General features: G+C 39.3%; 1 protein-coding gene across 1 annotated transcript in view; it reads left to right on the top strand.

The window, feature by feature from the left end:
• The window catches only part of LOC117821822 (chemokine-like protein TAFA-2), a 99,382-nt gene extending 77,909 nt beyond the window's left edge, over positions 1-21,473 (top strand). The window contains exons 3-5 of the mRNA XM_034696336.1: positions 11,033-11,182; positions 14,453-14,577; positions 20,590-21,473. Coding sequence (XP_034552227.1) covers positions 11,033-11,182; positions 14,453-14,577; positions 20,590-20,601 — 287 coding nt within the window. The 3' untranslated portion in view covers positions 20,602-21,473. The remainder of the gene's footprint in view (positions 1-11,032; positions 11,183-14,452; positions 14,578-20,589) is intronic.
• Positions 21,474-25,168: the final 3,695 nt, after the last annotated feature.

Below are 25,168 nucleotides of genomic sequence, written 5' to 3'. Positions count from 1 at the left end.
CATACGTTTTTTTGTCATTCAAATCCAAATGTGATGAGTAAGATCCCAGGGTTTTCTTCCTCTCTCTTTCAGTCTTTATTTTCATCACATCGTGAGCAGGAACTGCTGCTGTGAGCAAACTCGTTTCAGTTGTGCTCACTCACTCTCTCAATCAGGGACACTGTGCAGAGGAACAGTGTGTGGTGAGCATGTGTGGTGCAGAGAAACCTGGGCTAAACCTGCTTTTTTTTCCTATGGAGAGGAAAGTTTTTGTGGCTTAATGTTATTACAATGATAAGTTACACCAGATTTCATCAGGTATACTACATCCAGCCTCATGCTTCAGTTTTTCTTGTGATATTGGAGAACGATTAGGTAAAATATACAATTAATTGAACTTTTTTTCAGTAGTCATTTGTTTTGTTAATGCCAATACTGCTCTTCGGATGACTGCATTAGAGATTTTAACTAATGGCTAAAGGCAACATGTGCACATGCAGGAGTGTTGCACAAAATTCTGGGTCTTGTCAGCCATTTCCTATGGGACTCTCCTCATATTCAGTGCTATGTTTGGGGTTTTCTTTGTGTGTTTTGAGTCTCCCTAATACCCTAGTCTGATGTAGCAATGTAAGAAACTAAACCCTCTGAGCAGCAGGAATTAGACAACATATTTCAGGACTCAAGGGAAAATAAATTATACGTTTTATAACTTCATATAGAGTAGGGCTAAGTCATGATTTTCAAATTTTCAAGTATTCATGAATAGGAAAATCAAAAAGTTAAATCAACTATTCTCTCATTTTGAAATGAGCACAGTGGCTGTAGCATGACTAAACACTGTTTGTTAACTGCATTAAATAGCAGAAGAAGAATGTAATGCAAGCAACAGTTGTTTTAAATAGAGAAGAAGTGCTGTTTCAGAAGATTCAGATTCCGACCTGAAGAAAAATACAGACTGTACATGTTCAGTCTACATGACTTAAAAATGTAAACATGCACGCCACGCTACTGTGTCACAGAGACAGCAGCATGAAGTTCAAGACAGACGCTCAATTACGCTAGTTTCCGCTACAAGCAGAACATTGCCCCAGTACTGGTTAATGCTGCTGCCACAAAGTATACTCTTAATGGGACTGGTGTCCCATGGAGTGTTTACTTTTCATGTCTCCACCTGCAGCACACATGGTGAAATGTTGCTTGAGTCACTGCTTCTCCTGTCAGAGCTGTTGTCAGAGAGCTGGTCTTAACAAAATCAGACCTTAAGACCCAAATAATAAAAAGTAGGATTGCATGAGTGACTTTCCAGTTGATGTAAATAAAGGACACACTGCAGCTCTTTGGTATACATTTATGTATTTATTCATACCTCTTGTCTGCGAGTGTTTTCACACAGGCTGGGGGGTAAAATAATCGTTGAATAGATCCGAGTGATTAAACAGCATTTTGGCTTGACTGTCCGACCCTAATATGAAGAGTCCAGAATGGCAGAAGGCTAAGCTGGAGTGATGAGCGAATAGACTATTATATTTTGAAACAAGACACTTTAATTCAAGTTGTTCTACAGCTTAAACTTAACAAAACCTTAACCACAGTGTTGTCAGGTCAGAAAAGCCTGTCCCTTTTTGTAATGTTGGTTTGTTCAAGGATTGGACAGCACTGATAAATAATGATGGAATACATTTGTTGTTCCACATGGGGGACTTGTTACTCATGTTCATGTGGAAGAAAGCCAGAAAAGAACTGCTGACCACGATTACATAACGACAAATGAAAAACCCATCTAAATTAATGTAATGTCTTTAACAAACATGTTGTTTGCACTTATTTCATTGGACTAAATATGGAAAATCAGCTGTGTGACGCATATTAAGTGTGCTGCTGGGACTCTGTCTGTTTGTGTGTTTTGTTAGTGAGAGATTAAGAAAGACAAGACTATTTTCAGTTCATTGTCCCATTGTTAATGCCGCGCTGTTCAGATGCCAGTTATTGTGGCTTCTCTGCTCTTGTAACGGGGCAACAATCAGTCTAACTCTATGCTGCTTTACAATCTAATAAGCAAGGACGTGGTGTGATGGTTGTGACTGGTGGAGCAAGACAAGCTGAATGAGATCAACTTATCTCTCAATTGGGCAAGCGCACAGTATTATTTGTAGATTTATCCTTTTATACATGTGTTGCTTAGTTCTGTCAGATCTGTCCTGACTTTGTTAACGGTCTTGAATGTGCACAGGTGTGTTCTCCCCTTCCTTTGTTTCTGATGTTTTGTCTTTGATGGTCTCAGTAATAGAGAGGGACATTAGGGTGTGAGAGGAGTCACACTCCTCAGGGGGGCTGCCATTGATCAGTCTAGTCAGGTACACATCAACACACTCATGCACACACCCACACAGTATGAGCATAGACAAACAGCACAGGTTCATATTTAACATGCTTTAGTGAAGGGACATGACAGTTTCAAGTCTTTGGTGACTTTTACTACTTCACAAAAAAAGGAAGAATGTTAAATGTAAAAATTAGTCTCATGTATGTGTTAAGTATAGTTTTCTTATCCCCATTTGATAACCGAAACATAAGTATTGTGTTGCATTTGATAAGAAGAGGGGTGGGATTGTGTTGTAGACATGCAGAAAGAACTCAGACATGGGAGAGAATAGAAAACAGGGTCGAGGGAAAAGAAGACAGTGCTGCTGGAGTGTGCGTGCCTCCCTTTCTCTCCATGCTAATTTTCTTGGCAGGCTCTTAAACAGAATTTTAATTTGCTCTGTGTTTACGATTCATAACGAATGGTGCCATCTCAAAGGCCATTGTAATCTAATTATTAACACAAATGCATGAATGTACTTGCACCAACGTGTGCACACGTGCACCGAGAGACATATGTAGTCGTCTAATTAACTTGGAAAGCATTCTGAACTGGTTTTACATTTGAAAGTGTGCTCTTTGTTGATAAAACACTTTATGCCTTAGGGAAATCCTTAAATATTTATAGATACTAAATATGTGATTTATATAGAGCATCCATAAGCACCATGGGTATATTGGGTAATTTGAAACATAATTTACGGTCACAGATTGAGCTGGAGCTTGCCCAGAAGGTCAGATCAGTTTTTAAAAAATCTATATTGCTTCCATATTTTTGTAATAAACAACCCAAACAATCTTTCTCACTGGTAAGGCTCTCCCTACAAATAAATCATGACAGTCAAACTTAATGAAAGATTGGGACTCCTGGGGTTTCCTGCCAACATACTCTTTTGGCAGTGCATGAACTGAAGCCTTGAGTTTTTTATGAGTTAAGCAAAAACAAACAACTGAACTGCGCTGCTTGAAAACAATCAGAACAAAATGTGTTCATTGTCTTCGTTCAGTCACTTTCACAATAGCTGCGTTTGTTTCCACAGCAGTAATTATAGGTGTTTTTTCTGTATATGCTCCAAAAAAGATATGAAGGTATCAAATGATGAGGAAACTAGACAATACATCTCATTTACTTTTATACAAAATACTGTCCCTACCTTCTGACAGCAACATGTTCACATTAGCTTTGACAGGGAAAACACATAAACAGAATCTCAGTGTAACTTTTTTTGTCTTTTGAACATGCATCAGATCAAATATAGAAGTTGATCATCATTATCATGACACTCCTAAACCGACGTGATGTGACTAAAATTAAACATAATGTAAATATAACACAAGATAACATACCAGAACAGAACATTTAACATTATATTAAATTGAATTGAATTGAATTGAATTGAATTGAATCAAATCGAATCGAATCGAATTGAATCGAATCGAATCAAATTGTAATTGAATTGTAATGAAACAAAACCATCCATACTGAACCGAACTAAATGGATTGAAATGAAACGAAACAAATCGGAACAGAACGAATCGAATCACATTGCTGCTTCTTAAAAATAACACTGTTGCTGTGATTTGGATTCTTATCGGATGCCTCTGAGACACCTCTACCTAGAGAGTTTCCTTGATTCCTCAAACTGTTTGCCAGATCACATGGTAGGCCAAGAACTCTCTTCTCTCTCTAAATACGGCCGGGGAATGCTTTTGGATCCTTAGAGGAGCTGGAAAACATTGCTTGGGAGATACCTGGTATACCTTGCTCGGCTAGATACCACCAGGATCCAACTCCAGATATGGAATTGATAAAGAATCAAAACAACAACAAAAAAACTGATGAAGTTGGGAAGAACAACAAAGTCAATGTTCTTCATGTTTTGGGTTCTCAGGCTCCCTTCTTTTTGTTAAAGTTAACTGCACTACAGGAATTTTTTTGGCGTCTGGAATTTTGTAATTATTGTTTTTATTGTGATAATTGAGTGGATTCTCATTCTCATATTGTATCAGTACAAATTGCAAGTCAGAAAGAACTGAGCCAGCAACTGTTTTTAGAAACAACACTGAACAGTATTTCAGCCGGTTGCAATTTTCCATTTCTGCAGTTTCTGCTTACTTTATGCACTCACTTTGTGTGTGGATGCATGTGTGTGTGTGTGTGTGTGTGTGTGTGTGTGTGTGTGGGTTTGTGTGTGTGTGTGTGTTTAGTAGAAGGAGAGAGATGCCCCCAGCGGTAGGGTGACATTTCAAGCAGTACCCCGCTGGGACCAAGAGAGCTATGTCAATGATTTGTGTGTGGCAGCAAAACCACACACACACGCGCACATGCACGCGCACGCGCACACGCGTGCGCACACACACACACACACACACACACACACACACACACACACACACACACACACACACACACACACTTACACTGGCATCTATTGTTCAGTCTTGGCAGTCTGTCCATCTGTTAATGTGTCAGGATCACGTCATCCTTAGTAAAAGAGGTTAACAGTCACTGCCGTGTTAAAAGAGGCAGGGATAACAAGTCTTCATGCCACAGAAAGAGACATAGGAAGGGACCAAGAAATGGGGAGAGATGTCATGAGGGAGAGAGAGAGACAAGGTGAGACAGGGAGGACACATTACAGAAGGTGTAAAAATTCTGGGATTTAGGGCCTGTGATTGAGGATAATGGTCTGCTAGCCTGCTGAGTTTGCTGTGCAGAGGAAAAAGTGCTGGAGTGGCAGAGAGAGATTGAGAAAAGGACAGGTCATTTGTGAAATAGCAGTAGGACAAGGTGAGATGGATGAAGAACATGAAGAGGAGGACGAGATGGGATAGATAAAGTGTTAAAGAGAGATTACAGAGAAGGTACGAAAGATATGCACCATTTCTGAAAACAAAGAGGGTTGTATTCTCTCACTTTGACATTCTGAAGTGGATGTATTTTTAGCAATATGAATTTTTACAAATGGCCAATTAAGCTGTCCGTTGTGAGTTTTTCTGTCTTTGGAGAATATAACATATACACAATCTTTCATAGTGCATTTCAGTTTAATTGCACACACAAATGTTTAAATAACGCCCTTGAAAGTGTGTGTATTTCTGTGTATATTTGTGTGTAGCATATGGATGGGACATTCTAAATTTAGCCAAGCATTGGAGAAGGAATTACAGTTTATTGGAGAACTTCCTGACTCCCTATCTAGCTGATAATTTTCTACATCTTCAAGAAAGCACACTAAATGGAAATCTAGATCAACTGATCAGTCCAAAGATAAGAAAAAATTAAAAGAACTGTCAAAGTTGAGCATTACAGCATCATGGCAGTCGCCACTAGCCAGAGATGTACAGCAGCTTTGACACAACATATAACCAACATTCTGAGCCTACAATAACAAAACATATTAATAACTTGTGTAACTGATGAGCAGCTCTGATGCAGACTAGCGAAAGTAACAATGTTTAATCATTTATTATACTAGGACAGTTTAGTCGACTAAACGCGCACATCCCTATAGTCTGAACCAGTATCTGTAGTGCTTTCATGTGTCTTTAGTACTTAGTGCAGCCATTTAATGGGATGATGACTTCAAAATTGGATAGAGCCATTGTAAAAAAAAATAAAAATCCTGCATACTTTTAGGAAATGAAATCCTTCTGGCTCCTATTTTGTTGTGGGTACAACAAACTAAGTACAAAATCGAAGTACAAACTAAGAACATAAATTACAGTTTGAAATCGACTAAATACTTTGAGTGCTTCTTTGAAAACATCCAACACTTCTATCAACTGTGAGATCGATATGTAATCAGTGGCTTCTTTTGTTAGATTGAGCAATGAATCATTGGGGAAAATAATTATGAAATATGTTGTCTACTGCATGCCGACCAGGAATTACGGTTAAAAACAAACTGACTTCACAGATTTGTAACTTGTATAGTTAATGAGTCAGCTTAAGAGTATGCATAAAATAAAATAAGACAGTTGTAGACATCTCCAAAGCTTGATCCGTAAGGCAACTGGGCTGGTAGAAATTTTTGAAGATGTTTCACATCTCCTCCGAAAGGCTTTCTTCAAGAATTTCTTCCAGTCCAGTTGCACGGATCAAGCTTTGGATTACCATGACTTGGATGACTTAGAACCTTCACAGACAGTTGTAGACATAATTATCAAGCAGTGCCAAAGTAATTAACCAACCATTCAGACACATGGCTACAGCTCATATTCATTTAACAACACGGGCCATATTGAAGACATGTAGTGCCATCTATTAACAGTACAAGGTGTAATCATGCCTTCATAAACTTTTAGAATTCTTCCAGTAAAATCTTCGGCCTAGCCTCTACTCCCGACCTCTTGGACCTTTATGTGTCCGTGTTCAGCATTGTGCACTGCTCTACTGATGCAAAAAACCCACTACTGTAGGTGCTAAACCTAACAACTGGCCATTGTGTGTGTGTGTGTGTGTGTGTTTGTGTGTGTGTGTGTGTGTGTGTGTGTGTGTGTGTGTTTTCCTAAGCAATGTGTAAGTACAAACAGGCTTTTCAAGCCTTAAAGAAAAAAGATAGGCCAATCAGTGCAAATGGAGAGACTGAGAGGTGTACAGGCAAAATGGGTGGTATTGACAAGCATCATGTCATGACATAATGGTTCCTCAGAGAGGCATCCAAAGGCACTACGTTGACAACTAAAGTGAACTTAACTTCTTATTGTTAAAAGTTGAGAAAAACTGTTGACATAAAATGGCAGCAGTCATATTATTGTAGGTGGCAGCTCAGCTTGCAGCCCCTTCATCGGGAGGCCTGTGTCTGATGAAGAGTGCTTGAGAGGATGATAAACGATGCACATTGTAAGGATCAATCTCAAAGCCCAGGCTGAGCTCCTAGAGACAGGCTAAGGTAGCAGCAGCTCAGCTCACAGCCCCTTCCTCATTAGTCGTTTCTGTCAATGAGCACTGCTTAGACAAAAGGTTATAATTTCATATTACCTGTATTTTGTATTGTTTAATAAGTTTGGATAACTAGGTGTGTTCCTTTTGTTGAAAATGAAATAATACCATATTAAAAATAACTGAGGAAGGCTGAAGATACAATACATATTTCTAATGTGAAAATAATTGTATAAATTGTATCTGCTTTGATTATCTTTACTTTAAATAAAGGTATGAAGCCATACAAACATGTGATAGGAAGTTTTAGTCTATATTAATAACGTGTATCCTCGAGTTTCCCTTATATGCAGAATGCTGTTTGCAGACCACTGTCATTACCGGGATATAATACATTAATATTGATCAACCTAGGTGGAAAATGTGATCACAAGCTTGGTGCCTGATGGTGAGGATAAACCAAAAAGTCAGGAGATTACAAAACTCTCAGGAGTCATCCTCTGGGTGCCAAAAGTATTGACACCAAATTGTGTGGCCGTCTGTTTGGTTGTTCATGAGACATTTCTCAGAGGAGCAAAGAGTTGGATTGATAGAGAAGCAGATGGATGGATCAATCAACCAGCAACACTATCCTTTGGCCACACTGCTAGTGGATCAAACAGAGATACTAGAGACATGACAGAACGATGAGAGACAGACACGGTGGGTGTTAAGTCATAATGTGCTTGTCACTGAGATCGTAATTGGACTGGGCTTTGCAGGATGGCTGCTTTTGTCTTTTTCTCATTAACCAAGCAAATTAAGAACTTTTCAAATCTCTGTTAGTCTGTTAAACATACTCATACTGGCTCATTCAGTTCATCCTGCCGCAGTTTTAAATACTCTTTAGACAGAGCACAGTCATTGTTTGCTGCTTTAGTTTCATCCCCACGCAGTGCACTTCTTTTGTTGTATTGTGGGTTGATTCTTTTGTTATGGAAATAGCAGAAACTTCTAACCACTGTGTTAAAAGCCAACAGACCTTGAATTCCACGTGGAACATTATACATTTATATACATGTTTGCTCACAAACAATGATATGCTAAGTTGAGCATGCCGAAATGCATGGCAGTGTAAAGTGAATGTATGACACATACCCATATGGTATTCTGGCACTTTGTGCTCCTGACAGGGCTCGTTATTTGTCCTCAGCATTTTCATGTACTTGATGAAAGGCTGTAATAAAAAGACCCATGTGTTGACATCAGAATCTTCATACGTAGAGTGATTTCTTTGTTCCCTCTATCTGAGCAGACTTCAGTGCTCAGGGTGGACTTGCTGTTAATTAACCACACGGCTGACCGATTGAAGTGTGTATCTACAAACATTCATTAGTACTGTGGCGAGTACTCCTTTGAGGTGCTGTGCCATATGATTAAATCTGTGTATTGTACACAAACATGTGTTTTTCTTTTTTCACATGATCCACTAACTATTTTATTCGCTGTGTATTGCAGAGTGGCTACAGCAGAAAAAACATCCAGTTTCTGTAAGAGTTCTCTTAACGATGGAGCAGCTTTTGTTTCAGCTCTCATGCACTGAGAAGAGGGACCTCCAAATGTACTGCAATCATAATTCTCTGTGTGTGAGCATATTTAATTCAAAGTGGTTTTACATGGGTCCATGGTTTTGTTTGTGCACACATCAGTGCATAAATCAGTCTTCACAATTTGTTTAGTTTGATACTTCTGATTAAAACAGCTCTGTTATGGCTCATGACTACCTGATGTGTCATAATCCCAGTGACATTTTCAGTCACTTATTCCTATTATTCAGTCTGACATCATGTTTCTCTTACTGGTTATTTTGCAAAGGGGTGGATATTTTGTCACAACTTTTTGTCATGACTGATACAACTGTTCAATTTAATATTACTGTAAATTCTATTACAAGAGGCCATATCTATCTATCTATCTATCTATCTATCTATCTATCTATCTATCTATCTATCTATCTATCTATCTATCTATCTATCTATCTATCTATCTATCTATCTATCTATCTATCTATCTATCTATGTATACAGTAGCTGCATTAATCATATCTACATCGGTTGCCATTTTTATGTCAATCAGTGCGTTACCAGTTCTCATGTTTTGCTTACTGCATTATGCATGAGCGTAGGCGCCTGATGTCTTTATTTTCTATCATCATTATCGAAATCAATACATAGGTATTTCATAACGGAGCGTTTGTATCTGTTGAGTCCCCTCATAAAACATACTGAGGAATATAATTATGTTACATGCATGGTAATGTTAGCTGAACAACATACCTATTCTTTGAGTCTCTCTGTAAAGGTTCGGCATCTGTGACCCTATAGAGAAGCCTACAACAACAAGACCATCTGCTGAGGTAGCCAGCAGACGGTGACCAAGCATCTCTCACTAGATTATGAAAAATGTGAAAGTTGCTGGATTGAAGCCACTTCTTTTGTTCTGATGTTTCGCCTCATAGTTATGTTTCTTCGGTTCTTTCCAATGTGGTCTGACTTGAATCATTGTACATGTTGGAAATGTGTTGTAGCCTCTTCACTGTACACCTGAACAGGTCAGCATTTCGATCCTTCTCACATCTAAACTTCCAAATGTATTTTATTATTTTACCACCGAAAGAAAAAACTCTGTTTCTTTGCCACTCTAGAAGTAAGACACTTTGGTATACATGCCACAGTATCCTGTTTTCTTTCAAAGTTCTCCAGGTAGCAAAATCAGGAGTCTCAAACTAGGGATAAGGGCTTATCCCAATTTCTAGAATGGGAATATGATGTTTACATTCACAATTACAAAAACTGGATACTTACAAAACACATTCAAAACTGGGATACTCAAGTCCATGTAAATGCACTCAGTCATGTTTAGGGGTGGGAATTGATAAGATTTTATCAATGTCTATGTCATTGTCGGTTCTGCTTATCAATCCAATTCCTTATCAATTCTCCTTACGATTCCTGAGTATTTTTTGAGGGGAAAAACAGTAGTTCTACACAGTCTTCCACACCAAAAGGAATAATTTTATTTTTTCCAAAATTATGTCTGCACAAGACTGAACATGAACATATTCAACTTGAATATACTTAACAATAGATTGACCTCATTCTCGGCCGTGTGAGTCCAGACGTGTCCCCTCTAGACTGGATGAAAAGACTGAATTTGGAGAGGAAAAACGCTTTTCCTCCGGGGGTCATTGCAAAAGTATTTTACCCCCTCTCTGTACCTAATTTTTGGCTATGTGAGTCCGGACGTGCCCCCTGGAGCCTGGAGGAAAATACATTGAACTCATGGTTGAAGGAGTTCTGCGTCGCAGAGTGTGTGACGCAATGCAACGTACCGCGACTTGACGTCATGCTGGGAAATGAATCGTTAAGAAGAATCGATAACATTTGAGGTGTACAATTCCGATGGAATTGATCAATTGGAACCGGTTCTAAGTCGGATCCAGTTTTCGATTCCCACCCCTAGTCATTTTGTCATACCTTGTGTCTACCAACAAACCTCTAAATGCTACGTCATTTTTCAGAAGTGTAAACAGCCACCAATGATCACAACACAAAACTTAAAACACTGAACAGATTCTAAGACTTAAGCAGTGACTCAGTGGTCTGCACACAAGGCTAACTTGACAACAAAATGCCTCTCTCTCTGTGTCTACTTGCAAACTTGATGAGTTAACATGTTGATCAAGTGTTGGATGAAACGTGAGGGCTTTTAAAGATAAAATGAAAGCATCAAGTTTACAGAATGTTGTGTGTGTTCTCTGTGTTTTAGTGCATGTGAAGGCAGGGACGTGTGAGGTGATCGCTGCCCACCGCTGCTGCAACAAGAACAAGATCGAGGAGAGATCTCAGACTGTGAAATGTTCCTGCTTCCCTGGGCAGGTTGCTGGCACCACCCGGGCCATGCCCTCCTGTGTTGATGGTATGTACTACTTATTATGTGTTTGGGAACATTCCATCATAACAATGGTTTAAAGCAGTATTTTAAAAGGCCCATAATCATAGTTTTTAGGGGCGGGCAATAATGTTAGTTATAGTGTGCTTTAACAAGCTTACAGGTGTTAAATAGAAGCTATTTACTTAACTTTACCTTTGAAAACAATGAAAGATTGACAGACTTGTTACATTGACTGAGAACTACACACATCAACCCATAGTGACCTGTCCTTTTCCGGCTGACTTGCTGTGTTTATAATTACAGAGAGCTTCAGGCAGTCCACAGCATTCATACAGTTAACTGTACTTGCTGACATTTGCACTGCTTTAGGAGTCCTTTAAGTGCCCACCAGCATCGTACATAATGCCAAGGGTATCCAATTCAACCCCGCTCGCCCTTACTCCAGTTTTAGAGAGCCCTTCAAAAGTAGTCACAGGGAGTATGGGATTGATGTCTTTATCTGGCAAAGTGGACACAACTCTTTGTTACATTTTTATACTTTTTTTGGAACTACATGGAAATAACTGTAATGTCACTATTAGTTTATACAAAGTTCTTTAACTTTGTAGATAGCACATTAAAAAACACATTCTTCTACAATAACATTTAACTTTTTGTGGTTATTTGCAAAGTTATGGCAGCCTTTCAATGCACCAAGAGCATTGAATGTGCATGCATGCTACACTGCCTTAATTAACAAAGCCCTCTGTGAATTTTCTTTTACATCTCGGTTTGGAGACTGCAGCTAAGATGATGACCCTATTTATAGGGCTGTTTGGAAGGCGACATGAAACCTGCTCCTTAATCCCAAAGCCAAACAACACAGTGGTAGGACTAAATGATGGAGTTGGGATGCAGCCCAGGTGTTGGCTGAAAGTAGGTACAAAGACAAGCTATAAGAAGTAAAGTTAGACAAGAGATGCTGGCTTGAATGCCTGCCAGAGACTGAAGGTATAATGAGCTAATGAGCTGTTTTGTTTTCTAAATCAGGGACAAGCCCCAACAGAATGATGTTAAATATTAAACTCATAGTCATAATAATGACAAAAGACATCACCTATATAACAGGCAGTCACCAGGGAGCTTTACATATTTTGGCTTCATTTTTGGAGTGCTGTCAGGTCGTCTTTTTTTATACAGTCTATGCGTTCACATTCTGCATTGATAATCAGACTTCTATTCATACTAGAGATTAGTCAATTTTGGTGTATACTCTGAAAATAATCATTAAATAGATTTTTGACAACAGTGAACTCTGATTCAACAGTTATAAAGAAGATATAAATACTCTCCTGGCAGTATTTTTGTGTGCTGACATCCAAACAGTGTAGGTGTCCTTGTGGCCAGTGAATAGAATTGAATAGAGCAGAATCAGACAAAGCGATACCTGATTCTCTCTATTCTTCACAAAGCTCTTTCCTGTTGGTAACGTCAGGAGCCAAATCGATTATAAACACGGCCTCTTTCAATTCTGTGCTGAATTCAGGGGAATTCAAAAGTGGAGGGATGTCAAAGGGTTACACTGCACACAAAGCAATTCAACTTTAATGAAATGCCTACTCTGGCTATTGCCCAAATAAAGTTTAGAGTTAAAAGCTACAGAAATATTAGCTATTCTGAACAGAGAAAGTAATCTGTGCTTCCTAACCAAGCAAATAATTCCAGTGATACACATAAAAAATGTAATGTAGTAAGTTCTAATATATCATAATTGCCTCTTCACTAAAAGGCAGCATAGAGAAAATGCTCCGTGAAGAAGTCAGGTATTCCTGCTGTGTTATTGAGCACTTCAGTCAATGTTTTGAGAACATAAGAGGATTCTCGACATGAATTGTTACAGCAAATATTATCTGTCTGTAACAGCAAATGTTATCTTTCAGGAGCTGCTTTGTTGACAGTGAGTGAAAGGTTGATTCTGTAGACCCAGAATGTTTATCTGGGCTTTTACACACAAATGAGCTTTTGTTTCACAGCAGTGCTGATGATTCTTATGAATGACTGAAGAGTGGCACTTTATGAAACCGCAGGTGTCTTCTCTGCAGGCTTTTTATTTCACAGATCAAGTACATACTCTGTTGCATGTGCGCAACAGCCTTTTCCTCTGTTGCTATAGTGCACACACCATAATCCGTTGTATGGCTAGTTTTTGGATGTTGCATCAAATTGAAAGTATTGAATGCAGCTCCACTGCTTCCACCTCACGAAACAATCATATTACATACATTGCAACTTGCTGTTTGACTGGTCTTACTCCATAGTTTTAAATATCTCTACACTACTAAATTTTAGCAACTGGGTATTTAACGCTAAGATACTTGTGCGCTTACATTCTGCTGCAAATTTCCTCCATTTATGACAGCTGACGTGAATGTTCAGGGTGTGAAGATCGCCTCAAATTGCAGATTCCTGATCAGATAAAAAAAGCCACAAAATTGGTCAGATCAGATAGTTTAGATCTGGATTGGGACATCCCTTGCCTTATTCTGAATCAGTAGGTGGGTGTACTATCTTGCCAGCATCAAATTGCTGCAGTAAAGATAAAGAAAAAGAAAAAGATAAGACAGAGATAGACAAAGGGTACTGACATCAGATCTTGACACAGTATTTGCTGATTGACTGATCTCTGTCAACAGGGTAAATGTTAGCCAGCATTGATGTTCCACTGATATAATGATGCATCCCTAGCTCACACTGATGTGTGCAGGCATAAGGTAAAAAAATATTTATGATTTGTGCCAGGATCTTTGAGATCATCACGATAATGCTGTGGGAGAATCCACAAATGCACACATTTGAATTCCAAAATCTGAGTAACAAGAACATACTCTCTATGTAAGGTAAACATGGCAAATAGAACAGACAACCTTTGTAAAACTTGGCACTTAATGGAGCATGTGACAAATTTGAAGAAAACGGGAGACAGGAAAAATCTGATCTGTGGTGGTCCAATTACTGAAACTAAAAACAGCCATGATTTTACCAACTTCATTTATTTGAGTTTTTGTGATGCTCCTCAATTCACGTGACCACCATGTATTGGTTTTATTGCACACAACTCATTGTTCATCTTGATGTGTCCAACTCCTTACATTTCATTAAAAGGCAGTAAATGGAAAATCCCATGATCAACAGAAGTTTTCTGGGGTATTTCTTTTAAACTTCAGCCAGATTTGATTCAGAGAAAACAGCCCCACAAACATAAACACCAGGGTTTTTCCATTCTCACTATTTGCTGTGTCTTCTCTCTTCCTGCAGCCTCCATTGTAGCCCAGAAGTGGTGGTGTCAGATGCAGCCATGTATGGACAGTGAGGAGTGTAAGGTTCTGCCAGACCTCACAGGCTGGAGCTGCAGCACAGGCAACAAAGTCAAGACCACAAAGGTTTGTGCACACACACAATCTTCCCTTCCTCTGTATGTGTTGCCTCTCTCAACACAAACACACCAACTCATCTCTAGCACAAACACGGTCAGACCCACCACCAAGTGACCCACTTCCATCTCCATCCTGTTATATCTCTGTCCTCTTTCTATTTTCATCTGGGCTTATTTGTCTCTATCCCCTACTTATTTCTATTTTTTCCCTTGTATGTCATTCTTTTTCTCACCCAAATTCTCCTCTCTTTGCTCTCCCCATCCACCCATTTTGGTTCCAACATCAAATAATTCTCTGAAGAAAACAAGGCCAACAGGAACCGGGCAAATTGCAAACACACACACACACACATGCAGGGAGGGAGAACATCACAATTCCCTTCGCTCCCACTTGCCCTGTTTCACTGCATCTGACTGGCGTGCCATCTGACTCGATGCAAAAACAACTCACCGCGTCGGATACACAACACTATACACGGTTGTAAACACTCGGGTAGTTTCATGCTCGGATTTTACTACAACACAGCATGTGTGATTTGTGCATGTGTGTTGTTCTTGCTGTTTGTGAAGGTGAGGATGTACATAATATATATTTCTCCACCGCCCCCATTGGCACCTGTTAGCTCCCCTCCAGTGGCTTGACCTAAGCAGGGCTCTTGGCTGTCTGTCATAGGAGAGAATTTGTGCGAGACTCACCCCATGTCACTGTGTGTTTCTGTTTCTAACCCTCCATCCTTCTCTCTGCCTTCTCACCTTCCATTATTCATGGCTGGGTGCAGACCTTTGTTTTCTGCCTAAATAATTGATCGAAGGCGTGGTCAGAGGGGGGAGAGAGTGCATCTCCTCGGGTAAAAAGAGAGGGATGAGAAAAGCTTCAATCACACGTGGACTCCTCTTTCCTCAGCTCCCTCTTTCTCTAAAACACTCAGAGATGGTCTCCTATACGCCGAGCTGATTAAGAATTCCTTCCTCCGCGTTTTCTCCTGCTCACCTCTCACCTAGCAAAGTGGATTTCGCCCCCTCAAGTAACACTTCTCCCTTCCCAACAGCCCATCTTCTTATTCTCACCTCTGGTGTGCTTCAATCCGTGTTGTCTGTTCAGAAGTGTAATAGAACTTAAGAAAGGCACAGCTCACATCAATGAGATAAAAAACAACAAAAACCTTGGAGTATGTAACAGGCATAACTTAAGAGAGACACACAAGAGGTTCATCAGATATGAAGATGATGTAATTTCCAAAATTGCTTCATACATCTGATCTCGTGTATTCAGTTTTATCAACCCCAAAGTTTGCATTTATAATTCACTGCACAAGATCAAAGTGAACCAGACTCATCCAGGCATCGCTTTATCATTGATTCTGTCGTGGTTTGAAAGAGCACAAATATTTTCTGTCTCTTGCATTCAGGTCTTTGATCAATGATCTGTGTGTGTGTGGGTGTGTGGGTGTGTACACAATATAAGCGTGTTAGCTGATGTGTTTGCCTGATGATGAGAAGAGTGACTTTTTTCTCCTATGGTGTGGTATGCCTGGGTCAAGATGTGCAGGCATCCAGATCAATAGCATCGAACGTTCTCTTAAAGTCCCATTAAGACTGGCTCGTAAATTGAAATTGACGATAGAGAGAGAGAGAGAAAGTGGATGAGAGAGAGCAAGAGAGACACATGAAAAGCAAAGACAGTTAGGGGAGATGAATGGGAAAGAAAACATAAGAAGAGGAAAGTGAAGAGAAATATCTGAAGGCAGAGGTGATAGGTAGATAAAAGAATAAAATAAAAACACTTGAAAACAAGAAGAGTGGAACCGGTCAGCTGACAGGGCGCTTATGTTTGTGTCTGACTGCTGAGAGCAGGCAGGAAGACAAAAGAGGGTTTTGCACTCTCCATCCTTCCCTGGCTGGGAGTCGAGGAGAGGAGGAGAAGAGGAGGGCAGAGGGAGGAGAGAGGGCGGGGGTAGGAGACAGCCCGATCAATGCCAAATAATATCATATGGATGAGCAGACAGACACGGCCGGGCTGCCAAGCCACTGAGCTGTCATAGACTGCAAGGCAAGTGTGTGTGTGTGTGTGTGTGTGTGTTTGTGTAGAAACACACACACACAGTCACATATACACATACTAACAAACAAATGACAGAGTGTCGGCAGCGCGTGCATTTTTCACGCCAGCTTACATCAACACTAAACAGCAGTGGCAGTCTGCAAGACCCATCAATATCTTAAGGCGAGAGTTTCTTTTATTCTGAAAGCACTTTTCTCTTTTATAGAAACAATACAAAAAGCTATTGGACACCTGTGCTGAGGGATTCCAGACAGGTTTTAAATTATTTTAGAATAGGATAAAAAAAAAAAAAAAAGGTTAAACGATAACACAAAGCCTGACATAGTTTACTTTTATTTATCTCACATCTGTTGAATTAATTATGGTATTCTAAGATCTGTATTTCTGCTACAGCAGGCTGCTGAGACATAAACAGTGCATTGCTAGGAGCACAGCTTGTATCAACGACTTTGAAAGAGTGCTTGTAATCTTAAATATGAATTTGCAGAAAGGAAAAATAATTAAATTTTCGGCTTGTTTAATAAGAAAAAACGCTTAGAAAAGACAACAGAGGTTATAAGATACAATTAGTTGTAGGGTTTCTAAGGTTGCTACTAATAGATATTTTGATAGTCAATTAGTCATTGATTATTGAAACCATTGATTGACTAATCAGGTAATGAATTGCACCATCTGTCGCTGGATAGAGTTGCACACAGGAAGCAGATGAAGATTTGCAGTTGAGGATGCAATGCCAGTGCTTTCCCAAGATAATTTGGAACCCGTTTTAGCATTTTTTTCTTTCATTTTCTATTTTCATTTACTCCTGAAACTTTAGAATGTAGAAGTACCTTTTGTGACCTTTGACAAAAGCATCAGCAATAATAGTTTTATGAAAATTATACAATATAGTATTGTATTGTATTGTATTTTATTGTATTGCATTGTATTTTATTGTATTGTATTGTATTGCACACCCTGGCTTTCTATAATTAACTCTAGTTTATAACATGGCACTGTTAAATAAGTGACTCTGGTTAGTCAGCGATATTCCAAGGTATGCAATTTCTCTACAACATACCCCTGCTGTGTTAAACAGCCCTTTGCTCCTATGCCTAACTGTCTGGACTAAATGCAGGAACATCATTGTGGAATGAGGTCCAGTTAATTTGATGATGATCTGTTTTTATACAGAAAAAACTTGCTAGAAACAGCAGGAATATGGGTTCAAAGGCACAACAATCAGCAGGCTATGACGGAGAAAAGTACAAAATTGAAGATGGCATAAGAGCAAAGAATGAACAGAGCACAGTATGGTGTATAACATCAAAGACTAGTGAATGAAGAAGAAAATATAAGCAAACTTGCACAGTGAAAGGCAGAAAACCTCTATTAGATGCTGCTGTGATTTTTGAGTTGTCTCACTTTACGATCATGGAAACCAAACAGTATTTAATCTGATGGGAAATATAACAATTTGGTGGATGGATTTTAAAGAGGCTTAAAGGTACAGCCGTTATAAACTACAACCCATAGTGACTACTTTTTCCTGTGGAAGAAAAAAAAATCTTATGTAATCAAAATTTCAGGTCAACTATTGATTGATTCAGTTAGAAGCTGCTTTGTATGGTTGCTGCATCATCCTGTTGGGGTCATAATCCAGTAATAACCAGCACTCTGTACATTATCCTTTACGTGACTGAGTCAAAGAGTGTACACATGTGGAAGTTAAGGGCACATCTGCCTTCTAGTCATCTGAGCAGCCTTTAGTATACATGCAATAAAAATATGTGTCACTCATGAGCATAAAGGGACCTCTAGAGATGACACTTGAGCACTTGTGTCTTTGTAAACTGACATCTAACAACCTAAATCCGCTCCTAATGGGGCACAGAAACTGCCACCTACAGGCATATTTAACAGGCCAAGGGATGAACACCTAAAGGGACTTTAAAGCACCTTAGAGCATAGCAGGCACAGAGATACAGCGGTGTGTGCATAGAGAACTGGCATGACAACAATCGCTAGCAGACTCTTTGATCAGGCACAGGAGGAGATGCCTGAAGGCAACGGGAGCGAGCCCAGGAAGGGTGGCCTGGAGCCATCGAGAGCAGATACAGTAGAAGAGTGTAAGCTGCAAGCTCGGCGGAAACCCTCCTCTGAGCTAGCTCAGTGATGGCTGGCCTTCACAGTTTGTTAGCAGGCACCTGGGTTAGGCAAAAGACCAACTCCCTACAGAGGAAATGCATGCATGTGCTGGTAGTGAGACGGGATGTCAGTGGATAACACAAAGAGAGAGGAAGACATGCAGGAAACAGAAGAACAATATCTGAGGGTCTCACTCACATTTCTACAGCAATTTGTGTTTGGTACTGGATGGTTGAAAAGGTCTTCTAATAACTTGAAATAAACCAAGAAAAGAAAGTGGAAAGATGGATAGACAAGACAAAAAAGTCCATGTTATTAGAGAAGCCATTTGGACGAACAGAGAAAATGACATGGCAGAGGGCCAGGCACTGAGAGTGAGGCATTGTGGGCAGACTGCCATGACTCAAACTGTGTTGTTTAGTTGTTTGCCAGAAGAGACAGAGACCGTGCTAACCACTTTGTTGTTGGTGCTCCACTAGGGTGTTGCCAAGAGCTGCATTTCCATCTTGTTTTCCGATTCAGTTTGGTACGATACGGCACAGAAATATTTGTGTTTCGACTGTCAAAAGTTTGGGAAAGGTAGAAAACAACCGAAATATACTGTCCTACATTTTGGCACCCTTCTGTTGGGGCATCAGGCATACCAATCCAACACTTAAGGGTGGAGCTGGATATACTGCAATCCATTGATTGAGAGACAGGAGGGTGGAGGATTTAATTTAATCAGCAAAATGATTCACCTGAAATTTTTTTTACTGTTCTATGTACATTTGTATAAATATCAGGGTATACTTTCAGGTGTTAATCAGATGTTGGGGGTTGGCCTTAGAAGTAAAACAGGTTCTTAATTTACAGATAGATACAAGCTGAGCAGTGAGAGGGTCACAGATATGGATGCAGAGGAGAGGGAGATTGCACAAGATTTTTTTCCCCTCTGCAACCTGATGTTATTTAACAATTAACACTGCTTACATTCAGCCAACAGATTTCATGACAAGTTTTCTGGCCTACCAGAGTTCGCTGTAAGCTTGAATAAAGAGCTGTGCAAATGTGAAAAAAAGAGGAGTCTCTCCACAGAAGAAATGGATGGGGCTTTTACTTTAAAGAGCAGTTTGGAAGTGCTTCCATGCTATGTTTTTCATGCATTTAAAATACATATAGCTGATAGAAAGCCAATACAGCCCTCAAGTCAACAATTTTTGGTCTGTTTTGGCCCATATCCACGAATGGCTCATGGAAAAAATCATCAAGTCTTTTCTTCTTGAGATTTTTTTTTTCAAGACTCACTGCTAACACCGGTGCTCTGAATGGTCTAATCTGTTAAATCACTGACTGTGTGACGGGCCAAAGGGTACAGTTAGCTTTGGAAACACAAACAACATCAGGGTTTACCGTACCAAACTGTACAAAACCAAACCAGACTGCTTGGTCGAAGTGCACCGTATGTTAACCGTCCATACACAAAAGCATCAGTGACTATTTTTTAAGTGATTTTTTTTTTCAATTAGGCTGGCATAGTTGGTAAAGTATAAAGTTGGAGAGCTCATCAGTGACATCTATTAGTTAAAAATGAGTACACTAAAGGAAAGCTGCAAATCCAAGGGTCAAAATATACTTGCCGCTGGGTCTAACACCTTTTCAGGGGCATACCCTACTCTTATTAGTACAATCAGTTCCTATTATTTCCTCAGAGCGGCCTGTGAGGCAAGGCACTGCATCATTTCACACTTTTAGCTGACATGTTCCAGGCACACAGCTCTGTGACCTTTACTGCTTCAAATCTTTTTGGAGACTACTTTCAGTAACCCGCTTCTTCTCTCCCTGTTCCAGGTGACCCGATAGTCTTGTTTGTGTCCTGGAGAGCAGGAGAATATGGCAGTGGAGTTACTTACACAGCACAACGGACCTACCAGTGGTGAGGAAAACCCTCTCAGAAGGACTTCTACAAGGAACCAGTTATTGTTTTATTTTTCTGAGGATATGAAGGCTGCAGAGACAGGACTCTGACACTGTTTCCTTAAACACAACTGAGTGTCCTTGGTCCTTTAACTGCAGAGGACTGCAACACCCACAATCCTTTACTTCTACAACAAAGAACAAAATCAAAAAAGTGAACTATGAACTAAAGAGAACTGGATTGGAAGACAAAAACAACTTTCTTTACAGAAATCTGTATTCTTTATCTCTCTTCTTTGGCTTAGTTGTGGTCTTTACGCATACTGGGATAAAGGAGATTACAAATGTCAGTACAAAAAAAGAAGGAGAAAGCATCAAGTAAGGCTGTCTTATCTTACTGAATGACACATTTAAATTTTACTGTGCCACATGACACACTCGATGCTGTCAAAATATTTCTCAGATCTGGAACCGAACCTCTTCTTTTTCTTTCAGATTTCACTTTCATGATACTATTTTACCTTGAATAGTTTGTGGCTTACCACATGTATTTTTTAAAATGGAAGGACAGTTTGTCAGTCTTCTTTTTTCTTTTGTTTTTGACAAAGGACAAAATCCTTTCAGGGGTGACATTAGACTAATACCAAGTAGATGTTATGGTATATTGAAACATGTAAACGTGTAAAAAATGGTCCATGGAATCAATGGGGCTAAAGATGAATTGATGCTCTAATGGTTTTAATATCTGTGTTTTTAAACGCCTGTTAACCGCTATTGAGTACATGTGTCAGTATTATATGAAATGAATAAAACCTTTCAAAAGAAAAGATCAAGCTCTTCATTTTTCTTTCTATGATACATTTTGAGAGATTTAAACAAAAAAAGGGTTTTGTTGTAGTTAAGTTGCTCCAGGTCAGGACGACGATGTATTACACTACTTCGAGCACACAAAGTCTTGATTAAAATGAAGCCTTAGAACTATATTTTTTCTTAATGGATGCATGGAGCTTTATTCAGTGTTACAGGGGTGTAAATTAATTTCCCACTAAACTCCAAGGGACAGGAAACAAAAAATTATGAATTAGTCACTGTTGGTATTATTCTGTTGGCCCCCCAAAATGTCAACAGTAATTGCTGGTAATTGCTTTTCCGTTTGTTTTTTTTAACATTATCATTATTTTTTAATTTCCTGCCTCTATTTACACCTCTGAGCTCTGACGACTATTTTGTAACAGACAGAGAAAACTCCAACAATGGAAACAGTTTTTTCTTGGCCGTGCCAGTGATAGGTAATTTATAAAGTAGTTGGAGTAAGAGGCTGGTATTTTCTGACCTTTGTGTAGTCAACAGACACTTTTACAAGGGGAATTGTACTATTGTCAACAGCAATCCCAAACAGGTGAGGAAGAGGAAGAGTATTTTAAGAAGAACATTTCAGCCAGGGATAAATAAACAGAACGGGTCAAAGAGGATTCAGTGCATAATGCCTCAGCTCAGATTTCTGCATTTGGGGGAACTTAATACACATACAAGAATTTCAACATTGGTTGTCACTTTGCAGGGATACAGTGTTATTAACATACAATGTACCGTCACTGATGAGGCTTTGTGTGTATGTGTTAATGTTAAGAAGCTGTTGTCACCAACAAGTTTACATGTCTCTCTTCCTACCTCTGCCTCCAATACATCACAGTCATATACAGTTATTGTTTACACAACATGGGTTTCTTGTACTTAAAACGTATGCATGACACCTTAGAAAAGGGCTATTCGATTAAATATTTGGTCGGGCCGGATTGTTAGACTAAGGACATGAGCTGGGCCGGACATTTTTAGCAGACAATGAGCAAATTTAACCATTTAAAAGAAAAACAAATAGATAAGATAACAAACACACTGGATGTTTATGAATGTATTGCCACATCCAAAAGGGCATAAACGCAATAAAAGAACAGCACTTGTCAGTGTTAGTAAAAGATGTTTTTCTTGCTGGACCAAAGTCACAATCACTTGGCAGCTGCTTTCAGGCCACTTCAGGGTTGATTTCGGGCCGCATGTGGCCTGCAGGCCACTAATTCAATAGGGCTGCCTTAGAATATATCAAAATGACTGATACTCAGTATATGCTAACAAACATTCTATATTGACACATAGTAGTTAATATACAGAAACTTTGCCACAATCTATTTTTTTTGGTTTATGAAAGTTAGCTTCTTCAAAAACACGGCTTATGATGATGCGATTTCTCTGTAATCTACAACGAGTATGTCAGGGTTGTTCCAAAGCAAAAAATGTCCAGTTTTCTAAATAGAAAATTTAAAAAAATCTGACAAACCAACTAGTCTAAAGGTAAGAAAACACACAGAACAGTCAAAACAGAACACTATTTGACATGGGATCACAGGGTCTGTGGGTAAACAATGTCACACTTATTTTTAAGGTGTGGCTAACGCTAGCAGATCTAGCACCATCAGCTTTACCAAGAGATGGCATCTGTCATTTGTGCTTGTTTGCATCTGGACATTAGAGCAATACAGAACCACCAGAGCTCCAGCCACAACTAGTGGCAGGTTGCTGTGCTACAACTTAGACACAACATATGACCATAGACTGTATAAAATATGGAAGTAGTGTCCGTGACTCCAACCATCTGTTCCTGAGCGCTGTTTTGAAGCAAATCAACGGCAGCAGCCATATTGGAAATGCAGAACTTAACCAGGCAGAGTGTGACATAAAGGAGCGGAGTTTGAGCCTCCTAGCCAACAGCTATGTGTTCCCGACTGGGAGTCAAGTCAGTCATGTCCTTATTTGGGCAAAAACTCATAATCTTAATATCTTCTGAACCGTCGCGTTAGAAAAAAATTCATCCCCCATACAGTGTGTGCCATTAGAGAGATTATCTTCGTAGGGCCAAGCCGTTTTTTGAACCAGGCTGTAAACATATTTATTAATGCTGCAAATATTGTCTTTTTCCGGTGTTTCTGCAGTCAGCCTCAAGAGGATTCTCGATGTATTGCAGTTTATAAAACTTCTGCATGGACTTCCTCGTTTGAGACCGGAGGTTGCCGCTTACATATGACCAGTGTTTCAGGCTTACAATAATAAAGATATCACAGATAAAACAAATTACAGCAGCAATATAATGTCACAAGTAATTATGGTCTGAGAAGAAGTCATTTACAAATAAGTGGCATTCGAGTGAATGCAATAAGTTGCGTTCACTCATGCTAGTTTACATCCATACTTACTGAATTACACCCTATCAGATGTTACCCTATCTCTGAATACTTTTATCAAGGCGGTCTAACTGCTTGAACAACAGATTTCAATGCAAAAAATTTTTTTTTGAAGGAACAAACCATTTAACTAAATTTACAAGCACCTAAGAAATTACTTCAAAATTGAAGATTTGAGATTTGAGGTCTGCTTTTAAGGGGCATAAAGGGATCATGGTTACTTTTTTAAAAGGGCACTCATGAGTGCAGCCTGGAAGGCTGTGGGAAGTACCCCTCTTTGCACTAAGTGGTTAAGAATTGTGAAGAGGCAGAATTAAAAACATTTTTCAAACAGGGGGTTGGATCAGGTCAAGGCTGCATGTGGAGGACTCTAGTTTTGTTACCACTCCCTGAATATTTCATGGTCAACTGGGCTGAAACTTTCCAGCAGGGCTTCACACTGAGTCATGGTTGTTTCTTCAGCTGTTATCGTACTGTGGACTTGATGGATACAAGACCTGATGTTTGCTGTCATCAAGTTAATTAGTTGATCAGTGGTGGTAAAGGGCATTCTGGGATTGCTAATGTTGGAAAACATAAGTTTAGTAAAGTGAAATTTCCAAACAGTCCAAAATGTATTATAAGCTTTTACTTTTTCTGATAAAATCTATTGCAAATGTGTCCAAGTTTTCTACCATCCATACTACATTTGGGTGTTTTAAATGTTTTAATTTACCATGCTTAATATGTATTAATCAATATTTTTTAGCTAAAATTAATTGGATAATTCCAGAAAAAGTAGTTGACAGATGTTTGGTGGTCCACTGTAAGCAGCATTGGATGACACCCACACGAGAAATGCAACTCGGTCACATTACATCAAATAAATATGCTTCCTTGTCAGAACAAATTTACTTAAAATCTCTTCAACTGGACCAAGTAGGGCTGGGAAAAAGACAACCACATGAGATCTACAACTTGGTCCCACAACATCAAATAAATATGTTTCTTTGTCAGAGCTAATTCCTCATGATCACTTCAACCAGAAGTCTGATGCTAAAGGACATCAAATGAGCACAGAGACATGTCACAGGTAAGGGGAGTAAAATGCCAATTTTACTATGTTGTAAAATGTCTATGTGGTAAACAGACAGGTGTGTTTCCTCCCTATGCTTTTGGATTTCTCAGCCTTACCATCTGTTTTAGCCTACAGGCATGACACTCAAATCCCACTCCCACAGAGACAAGCACTGTCATACTAAGCATTACAATAAGATGAGGTTGATGTAGTTTTAAAA

Source organism: Notolabrus celidotus, chromosome 11 (genome assembly GCF_009762535.1).
Source record: "Notolabrus celidotus isolate fNotCel1 chromosome 11, fNotCel1.pri, whole genome shotgun sequence".
NCBI lineage: Eukaryota > Metazoa > Chordata > Actinopteri > Labriformes > Labridae > Notolabrus > Notolabrus celidotus.
The sequence above is the reverse complement of the archived record's forward strand: the minus strand, read 5'-3'. Positions and strand labels throughout refer to the sequence as shown.